Source organism: Electrophorus electricus, chromosome 2 (genome assembly GCF_041902795.1).
Source record: "Electrophorus electricus isolate QZ-2024a chromosome 2, ASM4190279v1, whole genome shotgun sequence".
Lineage (NCBI taxonomy): Eukaryota > Metazoa > Chordata > Actinopteri > Gymnotiformes > Gymnotidae > Electrophorus > Electrophorus electricus.
In genome coordinates this window covers 22,897,501-22,910,000 of record NC_137498.1, presented here as the reverse complement: position 1 = coordinate 22,910,000, position 12,500 = coordinate 22,897,501, and the positions used below count along the sequence as shown (strand labels likewise).

General features: G+C 45.1%; 2 protein-coding genes across 10 annotated transcripts in view; both read right to left on the bottom strand.

Annotated features, from left to right (window-relative positions):
- Positions 1-1,039, bottom strand: part of usta (uronyl 2-sulfotransferase a) — a 59,052-nt gene extending 58,013 nt beyond the window's left edge. The window contains exon 1 of the mRNA XM_035529511.2: positions 587-1,039. Coding sequence (XP_035385404.1) covers positions 587-812 — 226 coding nt within the window. The 5' untranslated portion in view covers positions 813-1,039. The remainder of the gene's footprint in view (positions 1-586) is intronic.
- Positions 1,040-1,770: 731 nt separating this feature from the next.
- The window catches only part of sash1a (SAM and SH3 domain containing 1a), a 236,598-nt gene continuing 225,868 nt past the window's right edge, over positions 1,771-12,500 (bottom strand). For 8 of the 9 annotated variants that reach the window (XM_081695698.1, XM_081695650.1, XM_081695662.1 and 5 more), the window contains 5 exons: positions 11,665-11,815; positions 11,281-11,409; positions 7,423-8,411; positions 5,643-5,774; positions 1,771-5,300 (listed from right to left, as the gene is read on the bottom strand). In XM_081695698.1, the coding sequence (XP_081551824.1) occupies positions 5,040-5,300; positions 5,643-5,774; positions 7,423-8,411; positions 11,281-11,409; positions 11,665-11,815 (1,662 nt within the window). In that variant the 3' untranslated portion in view covers positions 1,771-5,039. Of the gene's footprint in view, positions 5,301-5,642; positions 5,775-7,422; positions 8,412-10,013; positions 11,149-11,280; positions 11,410-11,664; positions 11,816-12,500 lie in introns of those variants that run through there. The other variant, XM_081695691.1, reaches the window with a different exon arrangement.

Genomic DNA, 12,500 nt, shown 5'->3' with positions numbered 1-12,500 from the left:
AGCAATCCAGTCCTCGGGCGCGTGTAGGGGATCGCCCGTCTCGCGTCTCCCATCCAGCTCCTGGCGCATCTCTACGCCACGGAGACAATTCAACGACTGTCACCTGTCGACACGTCTTGAACCGCTTCTGTGTGAGCCATATCAGTAAACACTTATCCAGATGCGGTGACGTGTCGTGGTCCCACAGAAAAGCTGCGCGTGAAAACTTGGCAGTTACGAAGCAGACCAAACGCTGCCCAGGGCACGAAACCGCACTGTTTGCTATGATTATTTCATTTAACCAAATATTGTGAAAGACGGTATTTTGCACACACCTATGGATTTCCGCTTGGGAACTTTGAATCCTCCTGACATCTGGCATTACGCGACAGACCACGAGACTATTTTTTTTCCACTGCGTAAAGGTGCACGGTACCCCAGAAAACCTGCCGTAACATGTCAAGCAAAGCAAGAGCCGCAGAACTTTGCAGGACATAATATGGTCCAAACGCGCACAACTGAAACGTTATACACCATGATACCGTAGCGAGACATCAGTGTGAACAAATCGTCAAACAAGGAAACGCAAACATTTGAGTGCTCTTACCGAGATACTGACGAATTTCCAGCAGAACTTTAGGTGCTCCGCCGTTCAGTTGATAAAACAGTGAACCGATGCTGAAGAGAAAGAGTGTAGCCATGCAAAAAATATAATCGCGCAAGGAGAAGCGTAGCCAAAGCGACGAAAGCCAGCCTCCCTTCTTGTTGTTTCGATCTCCTGTGTGATTTGAGCTCTGATTCTTTAGACGGGGGCTGCTGTTGTAATTCTTCATCGTCTCCTCACATGGAACCGCCGAGAGAGGTAATCACCCATCCGCAGCTTTATAGTAAAACTTTTTAAAAACCATTTAAAAACTAGCACCACTGTTGATGGAACGAAAACACCCACAAGTCAGAGCCCGTTCACTCTCCAGGCGGTCCTTTTTCGTTCTGGTCTAGCTGAACTATTTTTACGAATGAAGTAGAGAATCCATCCTCTACTTTTCGGGTTAGCGGCGGTGTCAGATTACTGAACGTGGAGGAAAAAGTTCGTAGAGAGGATGTGCTCGTCAAACGATTTTCCCTATCTAGCGCCACCTATTGGGTGGCTCCCACAACCTATAATAAATATCGCCGCCTTCCAACGGCGAGTTGTACGTAGTTTTAGTAGGTGCTTTTTTTTTTCTTTTTCTTTTTTTTAAAGACACCTGGTTTTATAATAAATGTAATATCTACTTTCTAATACATTTAATATCTACTAATAGTAACAATAATGAACTCACTCAATGAACTTTCCGTTCGTCCTTAATAAAGTAAAAAATGCAAAACAAAAACACAGTAAACGCTTATACTCGTTTGAAATTGCCTTATGTCTGTGCATAATTTTAAGTGTTCAGACTACATTCTCTCTACAAGCATTACTTATTCTATATCATTACTTATTTTATTCTTATTTTATATTATGTATTTCTGATGACATTAATGTTTAAAATAAACCTGCAGGAAATCATATATTTTTGTCCTTTATCAGTTTTTTATTAGTTTGTTAACATTGCTGTTTCGTATTTAACATAGCTTCCAGGATAAACAAGAAACATATATTTGTGTTGGTACCCTTCTTTGCTGTCTGCCAGGATACTCTTTCTAAAGGTCTTTTGGGTCATTCATCTAATAAGGTTTTTTTTTAACCAATGAGTAGATCCTCACCACTGCATGCCTGTGTGCATGCACGCTCACACACACCCACACACCCTGAGTCAAAGAATTTTATTACACCTCAGAGTGACAAATAGTTTTAGACATTTTTTTCAATACACAAGCAAAATTTTATAAACAGTCATTAACTAGTTGAAACATTTGTACACATATATTTTACAATAGGAACTGTAGCAGGACACTCGCTAAAGCAATATGCCAAAGAGTATTGCTATTTTTTATATTTTACAGCTAATAATTACAGCTGATATGAAAAGAAAAAAAAATAAGTTATTTAAATATCAATTACATATGCAGAATGTGCAACATGTCCATCATTTCATATATGTAATTATAACTCATTTTTGTGAAATTCAAATTTCAAAACAATTTGAAGTAATTAGCATGTAAAGGTTAATCTTTTACTTTATGAGTGGTGACGTAGGACAATATATTGGCAGGGAACAACCACTCTAGTCAGAGGCCAGCATAATCCACTTCCACCCTCCACATTACCTGAAAAGAACTATCCATTGGCAGACAAATATTTGCCAATTTGAAAACTCTTTTTGCCTGAAAGAAGTCTCTAATTTGTCTAGATTTACTTATAAAGTGCATTTTTACAGTAACAATAACATTTTATGAAGTATATACACTTTGTAAAACACCGCTCCATCCCATGATTGCATTTCTTTTCGAAAAAGGCATCTGTTTAGATTGAGAAAAATCTCCTGATTTTCAGCTGCTATTGAGGAGGATGTTTCACACGAATTTGAGTGACACTCGAATTGGAGTGCTGCTGGAATTTGAGTGCTGCTCTGAGCCTAAAGTAAATCATGCTGCAGTAGATACAAAAGCTTGCATGATGCAAGACCTTCTCCCCATAAAAGGTGCCAGTGTCCATGAAAAGCTTTGCAGAATTTGCTGTTACATGGTCAATATCTGCTCATCACTTCTGCCATGAAACCAACTAAACTTTGCACATGACTTCCTGCTTAGAGCAGTTATCAAGTTATATCTTAAAAATCATCTATATGCAGCCAGTGATAATGGTGGCATATTAGCTTTAGTCCAGTTTGTACACATCAGAATAATCAAAGAGATTTAGTGATCAGAGCAATATCAATTAAATGCTGCCAGTTCTGTGGTATGAAAACAGCCGGGACCAATAAACAGCGAGAATGCCATGCTAATACTTAAATGATATAGGTTTCCCTTCAGGTGGTCTCCCAGCAGCCGTCTGACATCACTTTGATGAAAAAATCTCCTCTCCTGAGGGTCTTCCTCAAGGCCCGATGTGTGTGTCAAAATTAGCTACATCTGCCTTCTGTGGATGTGCAAATGTGCTCTCACACACATCTAAGCATTCATGCATCCACACACCCCACACATACATACACGTAAACTTGCATTTCATGTCGAATGACATCTTGAGTTAGTCATGAATCAGTACAACTGTTCATTCAAAATAACTGCAGGTGCTGCTTTCTCTTACTTTCCATCACACACACACACACACACACACACACACACACACACACACACACACACACACACACACACACACACACACACACACACACACACATGCACACACAGGCACACACACACGCATGCGCACACACACACGCACACACACACATGCACACGCACACACACACACACACACACACACGCGCGTGCACACACACACACACACACACACGCGCACACACACACCAACCCACCCATGCACCCCCCCCCCCCATCAGCTGACAGCAGGAAACATTTTAGGATTCCAGAGATGGACATCAGTTCTTCTGTTTAGTGGAACTTACAAAAGCTTACATGAGCTCCAAGGTCTCAACCAGCCTGGCAGAATGTCAACAGCTGTTTTAGACACAATCATCCAGCCGCACACCCTCACCCCCACCCGAATACCACTGCTCGACTGTAAATTTTCGGATTTCTAAAAAGAAATCTTTTGCAATAGCTCTTTGGCAGGGGATCCCCATGACTTCCCCTAGAGACTTGAACCTTATCCCTCTGCGGTGTGGAGGATTCTGACCCCCTAAGATTGTGAGCCAGCTGTTTCCTGCTTAAACCCACATTTAGTTTGTTTCGAATCAGTTGGAGATTTTAAGACTAGGATTTAAGACAGGGTCCTTGGCACCCCTTGTGTCTTAAGTACAGAGAGTAGAGGGTTTAAAATGGCAACATTTAAGTTGTGCCACAGTGCTGGGGAGTTATTCATCAAAGCACTACAACAATAAAAAATATACATCATATATATATATATGCATGTTCTCCTCTATTAGATGCATCACCCATGTCAGTTACATCGCTGAAGAGAAATATTATAAGCATGTCTATGAATAGTTTTATAAATGATCACAACAAATATTAAGCTTAGGGATATGTAACAGATTTAGTATTAAAGGATGATTTCCCAGAATGCTGTGTATGTTAGAGTATTTGGAGATTAAATGCATTATGAATATACAATAATTTTCTTGAACTAACTGAAAAACAAAGACAAAGCTTAACGTAATCACTTTGTATTAAATGAGACAGCTGAACTGGCTTTGTTAGCAACTATGCAAATGTGCTCTCGACCATGTCCCTGGCACCTGTGGCACGTGTGCTTAGAGGAGCCGCAGCAGGGCAGCACTGGACTTCAGGATTTAATGAACATTTCAGACTAATGACCAAAAACACATCCTTCAACATTTACGTCTCTGAGCTGAGAAAAGGAAAGACTGACATATTAACCTGCAGGAAATGAAATCGCTTTGGCCACGCTACGTCGTCTGGCTGTGCTCGGGTGATGCACAGAAAGGTTTCTTAGTCCTCAGAACAAGCATTTACGAAATGAAGGGGAAAAAGGCGAAGTTTAAGTAGTCCCTGTTTAATCCTTACAAAATCTCGGAATCTCTGAAAAATGGTGTGCTAGCTCTTAAAAGTCAATCCCTCAATGTCCTGACCATAAGTCAGTGTAATGGAGCCCTCGCTAGAAAAGAGCTTCAACAATCCCTCCAGATCCTGACCAGAAGTCAGTGCTACGGAGCCCTTGCTGGAAAAGAGCTTCGACAGCTGTTTGTGTAAGCCATAGATGTCTTTCTGTAAACATCAGCGGAACAGGACAATCAGAGAGCAAATGAAAGCTCCAAAGATGAAGCTCAAATTTGTCCTTGTTTCCTTCCTTGTCTGCCAGCTCCTGCCAGCTTTCAACTGTAATGCAATCCGCTTTGCAGTCAAACCACAACTGCAGAAAAACTCTCCGGATACGGCTGCTCATTTCGCAGCGTAAACAATCAATAACAGGGCCATGACAGGCCTTATGTGTGCTACGACTGCATCGTGCTGTTGGCTGTGACTACTCGGGCCTCGCTGAGCAGGCGGCGTATGTGTCTCTCCTCCCGAAGCCCCGCCTCCCTCACTCCTGCCTCTGTGAGAGCTGACAGATGGCCCAGAGTGCCATAGCCCGCAGCCAGTAGGAGGTCAGAATACATGGGCATCCCGATGGACACCAGCCAATCAGAAACGGAGCTTAAGTGGATAGGGGACGCAGGCTTCCGGCACATGTCGGTCAAACCTCCTGAGGGAATCTGTGGAGAGAATACAAGGGAAATACATATTAATCGTACCACGATATATGCCGATCTACATAGGAAATGTTGACCTCAAAGACTTTTTATATGTGTGTCATGAAGTCCATCTTGTAAACCCTTTGGTGTTTCTAAATTCGCATTTAGTTCAATCATTTATGACCATATCATACTACAGCCACATGCGAAATACTTAAATGACCCCAGCAGAACATTTGTCTGATGCGACAGAGCGAACCAGCCACTTGGCTGAACAGTCTGGGTGGGGCCATGTGGCTAGAGGCCTGCGGTGGACAGGCCTGAACCCGTAGAGATCTAGGGGCTTGGGGGTGGGGGACTCACAGCCATGCGGTGTTCCTTGCGGAGCCTCCTGACCCGGATCCAGTCCAGGGTGGAGGCCACATCCTTGGCCGGCTGCTGGAGGTCTTCCGAGTATCGCTGCACCAGGAGTTGCGGGATGCCACAGCGGCCGTGCTGCAGGACAGCCGAGCAAGCAAGAGAGAGAGAGAGAGAGAGAGAGAGAGAGAGAGAGAGAGAGAGAGAGAGAAGGGTAATTTCATTAGCCAAAATGTCAGATATTAAGAGTAAAATAACTAAGTAATGGTAATGCACTTCCCTGCTCAGCCTCATGGTAGGAAAGTGTGCCAAGGAAAACCCCATGCACACATTTGCTTCTCGGCTCATGTCACCTGACTGTTTGCAAGGTGTGGAATGCGTTCCGTTTTGAATGTTAGCTTAGCACAGCATTGGTGGAACGAGCATAACCTATGCTGAGTCAGTGTTAGCAAGCCATAAATGTTTACTGCATGTGGTTTTTAATGGGTTTTTAAGGCTGACCAGAAACTAGCCCAGCACAAGCGAAGGCTTGCAGACAGAGGCCAGCATCCAAATATGCAAAACTTTATGTGACAGTTACAGAATTGCAGAACTCATTTGTTTAACACCAAGTAAATAATGTCACAGAATGAGTCATAATGCTGGGACAGAGCTGCCACCAATGCTTAGGCTTTAAGAAGCCAGGCAGAGATTTTCTTCTCTGAGTTAATTGCATCTGGTGCATCACATAACTTAGAGAAACACTTAACTTCCATTCAGAGGTCATGAAATCTGACAGCATGTCAAACCCATGGACTAAAAATGCTATTACATGCCCATTACATGGTGTGGATAAGCTTAATGCAGCACAATATCTCAATAACCAGTCAAACTGCCAGTGAACATCTCGTGACAATTTTCCAATACTACTATAGTGTTCAGCCTGCAGTATTCAGTCTGCTTCCATTTTAATCCAAAACAACAGTTCATTTTGCAGAAGTCAACCCATAATGCAAAATTGCCTTTGGCCACTAAAGAGCAGTGCAATCTGCTCCCAGATTGTGTTTCCTTAAATATAAAAACAAATGTATTTTTCACCCTAGTCATGTGACCACAGGATGTCCCAGTGGACGCCTGGTCAATGGGTCATTGGTTCTCAAAATCAAGCCAGCCGAGGTGAGTTGGCTATTTGACGAATATTATATATTTTTGTAGAATCAAGTCATATACGTGTTTTAACTAGATGAATAGTCATTTAAAAAAAAACATTTGTAATTATTTGTAATGAGGGAGAGAACAAAATGTTTTAAGTGAGTTAGGAAGTTTATTATTATTATTTATTACTGAAATTATAAATCTTGGCATACTTTTATCTTGTATTGTATTGTATTGTATTAAAATAGCTTTCCCCCCTCAAACCACAAGATGTACAGAAGCTGATTCATGTTTATATTTTTTCTCAATTAGACTAATGTAATGTTTTATTCACTGGATAACCAAAAACCACAACTGGCAGAATGCAGCTTGTTCAGAGTGCTGCAGCCACAGTACTAACATGTACAAAAGAGAGAAAACATACAACACCCATTTTAGCCTCACTACACTGGATGTCTCATTTATAATTGATTTTTAATTCATTTTACCGGATAAAAGATTAGTATGCCTGATAATATATTCCAAATCTTTTACCAATTAAAAAAAAATAAATAATAATAATAATTTACGAATTTTTAATAATTACTAATTGAATAATTTAATATAATTAGTAAGTCTAATTCTGATAGGAGCCCACACTATGGTGTATTACCTTGTCTGAGTAGGGCTCTGTTGTGAGGTCAATGTCCTCCAAGCCCAGCCTCTCTTCCAGTACTGTCTCCAAGTCGGCCATTTTGGCATAGGAGACCTTTCTGCCCAGGGTTACCTTCACTCCGTGAATCTGTGGGCAGGCTGACTCAGGCAGGTCTGACAGCCAGGGTGGTGGTATACTTGGTAGGCTCTTGGAATCATCTGGGGACACAGGGGTGGATGAGGTTCCCTCAGAGGGGCTGGCAGTGGGTGTGGTTGGTTTAGGCACCAGAATGGGCATGGTTGGGGTGGAGCCTGACAGGACCAAAGGTTGGTAGCGTAGGCCATTCACCAGCCGCTCCTTGGATTTTTTAGCGGGTACTGGAGGAGGCACAGGTGGCTTTTTGGGGTGAGTCCGGGGAGCCGGGCTGGTGGGGGCGGAGACAGACTGGGCCTCTGGATGGTCAGCAGGTGTAGCACAAAACGTGGGTTTCAGGGGCAGCTGGGTGGGCACGGTTGGCCTCTCCATCTGGCCCCACCCACACTTTGTTTGGCCACGCCCATGCTGCTCTGTCTTGTGCTTCACTTCAACCCTTGCATCTTGGGAGTGGCAGTAAGGCTCAAGCGCCTTCCCCTCCTGGTTGATGCCCACATGCCGCTGCATCTTCTGCTCACGGGCCTGCTCCCACTGCATGTCCCCCAGGGAGCGCGAGCGCTTCCAAACCTTTGGCGCCTCCTGTGGCCCATCAAGATCCTCACAGCTGCGGCTGCCTGCCATGCTGGGGACCCGGCCCACCTGCGGGCCCCTCTTCAGACCCAGAGCCCGCAGACTTAAGCCCTTCACAGGCCGAGGGAGGAGGTTCTTGGGGAACCTGCGTTCTTTCTTAGCTTGGTGCTGATGCGACTCTGTAGAGCAGGTCATGGGGATGGTGGGGTAGTCGGGTGTGTGGGCGTGGCCTGGCTCGCAGCCGGCCGTGCCTCGACTGGAGCCGGATGCCTTTCGGGGCTTACCTGCAACACAGAGCTGCACTCTCAAATACTCGCCCTTCTACATGGTGAATACTGAACAGTTTTCATGTAGATAATGGGAAATATATTTCTTTGGCCTCACGTTTGAGGCTGTGCCCATTGGCTATATTAACTTCTGATATGTCCTATTCATGTGGATGCTTAATATGAAATAAACCATAAGTTAAAAGTGAAAGCAGAAAAAATAAAAAAGCACATTAGTGGGACAATGTTAAATGCAAATTATATTAGAAATTGGCTTAGAGGAGCATTTGTGTTTTTGTCTCCGAGAGTGAGCAATTCCATTTTATTCCCTGTATACATTTATATTTTAATATCATAACACTGGAGTGGGAAATAAGCTTTCATTTGGAAACCGTTCACTTGGCATAACGAGTTTGACTCACTATTCAGCAATTAGGGGTTATTTTCCCCTCCATTTTAAACAGCTCCCAGCTGCTATATATGGCTTGAGTTACAGTGTGCATGCCATAATGGTTAGCTATGCATCGCATTATTACTTAACAACTTTGCCTCAGCTGTTAAGCCAATTTAATATTAAACATTCATCATTACAGAGCACTGATCAGCTGGCTTTTTTCTGGACCATAGGGAACCATTATATCCAACACACAGCACACCAAACCAGAGAATTGTGTGCATATCTGCACGATAAACATTGTTCTTGTAATGAGAAAAATGTGAAATGTGGAGATTCCAGGGGAAGCCCAGTGAGGTGTTATTGATGAGACTCTGCACAGTGCCACAAACACAGAGATGGTCTGTTAATAGCACGCGTCATCAGCCAGGGCAGATGTGAAGCCAGGTTTGTTCCGCACCTCAACCCAATGCCAACATTGGGGGGGGGGGGGGGGATAGAGAAAGAGAGAGATGAGCAAGAGAGAGAATTAGAGGGAGAGAGAGAGATAAAGGTAGAGAGAGAAGAATGGAGAGCAAGCAAGAAAGGGAGATAGATGGAGAGAGAGAGGCAGGAGAGAGATAAAGGTAGAGAGAGAAGAATGGAAAGAGAAAGACAGAGACAGTGGGAGAGAGTGGGAGAGATGGAGAGACGGAGAGAGTGGGAGAGACGGAGAGACGGAGAGACGGAGAGAGTGGGAGAGACGGAGAGAGTGGGAGAGACGGAGAGAGTGGGAGAGATGGAGAGACGGAGAGAGTGGGAGAGACGGAGAGAGTGGGAGAGATGGAGAGACGGAGAGAGTGGGAGAGATGGAGAGACGGAGAGAGTGGGAGAGATGGAGAGACGGAGTGAGTGGGAGAGACGGCATCGGAGAGTAAGAGCAATCAGAAAAGTCTGAGCTCACTGGTGGGGGTGGGAGGAATTGGAGAGAGAACGGCAAGGTTCAGGTCGGCTGACATGCCTACTGAACCTCCCAGAAAAAGAACGCGGGTTATTCAGACGGACCTCAACGAGTGGTCGGTGCGCCAAGCAAAAACTGAAAGAGACAGTTTTGAAATGCAACCCAAGCAGAAACGTTCTTTTAATCTACCTATAAGTGGCAAACCCTGCAGCCTTATAAGAGTGTAACAGAAAAGGGAAAAGGAAATGAAATAGAGAGACAGAATGAAGCAAAAGGACAAGAATGATTTAGATTTAGAATATTTTAGATCTTTTATTTTTTGTTTTCCACTATGGCAGATTGCATGTTATGCATTCATTAAACACACACACACACACACACACAAACACACACACACACACACACACACACACACACATACACACACACACACACACACACACACACACACACACATACACACACACACACACACACACATACACACACACACACACACACACACACACACACACACACTCACACACACTCACACACACACACACACACACTCACACACACACACACACACTCACACACACACACACACACACACACACACACACACACACATTCACACTCAACTGTGCGCACAGAGTTGGGTCAATTTTGTAAAATGCAAAAAGACAGGAAAGTGAATGTTTAAGAGATTAACCTAAACACAGAATGCCAACACAGCGTAGATAATATGGATCCACAGTCCACTGCCAACATGAAACATGAAGTGATCAGATTTAGAGATTTACGTAAAAAGACCCTCCTCACAAGCAACCTTTGCTATGTACAGAATCACAGACTTTTCAAACTGACCAGTTTACATCCATTTCAAATCAATCAGCATAATTATTTTTGTTGAGGCACCTATAATCTTGTGCAGCATAGCCAACATTACAAACACACACACACACACACACACACACACTGTGAGATGGGACAAACAGAAAAGACGACCAGCAGTTTTTAGACTGCAGCTGTGTCTCATGGCCCTTACGCCCCGGCCCGTCAGGCTTGGAGTGCTCTATAGTGAACCAGGGTTGAAACACCCATCCAGGAGGCTGTGTGGATTGTGGCCGGTGGCTGTGAGCTGTGGACCACTGGGGCGTCACCGCCTTCAGGAGCCAGTTTGTTGTCTGTCTCTGCCGGACTGTCCTTTGCCTGGGACATTTCCCAGAGGACGGCTTGAGTGATAGCGAGCTACACTAGGCTAAATGAGTCCAGTAATGAAAGGCTGAGAGTGGGTGAGGAAGACGCCGAGCTCATAGATGAAGAGACCAGCCTGGAGGCGGAGAGCATGTAGTTATGTGCTTGGCAGAAAGACAGAAGGAAGAGTGAAGGGTGGTGAAGAGGAGGGTCCGGAGGCAGTGACAGCAGCGTCTGATTGGCTGTTAGCATATGGAAGCATGGAAGGGGAAAGAGGTGTGGTCCACTGATGAGAGGAGAGTGACATGGAATTGCTATGCTAGGCTAATAGACGGGCAGCTGCTATGGAGGTCGCTAGGCTATTGCCTGGTTACCATTCTCCAGGTTCTCACTGCTTTCGTAGCAGCCGGAGTCGCGAGGTGAATCGCCCGCTAAGCCCCTCCCCTGACTGAGGAGCTTCTCCTGAGAGCCAGAGAGGGCATTGCGCTCTGGATCGCTGCTGCCTAGAACACACACGCATGCACACAGACAGTATTAACGTATGTATATGTATGGCAACACTGTTAAAGAAAATGCACAATATTAGTACTCACAAAGCTTTACACCTACAAAATATAATGTTTAAAAATGTGTGTCGTACTCCTGCAGAGGTTCTACAGCAGAGAGCAGAACAGCTGTGTGCTGAGGGTTCCTGGTGTGTGTGTGTGTGTGTGTGTGTGTGTGTGTGTGTGTGTGTGTGTGTGTGTGTGTCTACTCACTGTCGAAATCCTGCAGAAGTTCTACAGCAGTGAGAAGAACAGCCCTGTGCTGAGGGTTCCTGATGTTCAGCTCATCCAGATCTTCCTCTTCAAGCAACTTGAAGGTGTCCAAGTCCTCATAGCCATTAAACAAGAACGTGGGCATGTGCTCCTGGAAAACACACACGCATTCACATGCACACACACACACACGCGCGCACATACGCGCGCGCACACACACGTGCGCGCGCGCGCACACACACACACACACACACACACACACACACACACACACACACACACACACACACACACAGATAGACAAACACGCACCCATGAAGTTTATAATAAAAATCACCTCTTAAATTTTCTTTCTCAACATCACATCCCAGTGGGCTCAAAGTGTAAACACTGTGGTGTGCACAGACCCAGCAGAGCAGGGCATGTTTTGCACGGCTCTCCCAGCAGAGCAGCGCGTTCCGCACGGCTCTCCCAGCAGAGCAGCGTGTTCCGCACGGCTCTCCCAGCAGAGCAGTGCGTGTTTTGCACGGCTCTCCCAGCAGAGCAGCGCGTGTTCTACACGGCTCTCCCAGCAGAGCAGGGCGTTCCGCACGGCTCTCCCAGCAGAGCAGTGCGTGTTTTGCACGGCTCTCCCAGCAGAGCAGCGCGTGTTCTACACGGCTCTCCCAGCAGAGCAGGGCGTTCCGCACGGCTCTCCCAGCAGAGCAGGGCGTGTTTTGCACGGCTCTCCCAGCAGAGCGGGAGAGTGCTGGGTGATGTCACTCTGTGCCCTCGCAGGGTAAATATACTCCAGTCCTGCTGTTCTCCCTAAAGACTCCAGGGAATTACATCCATGT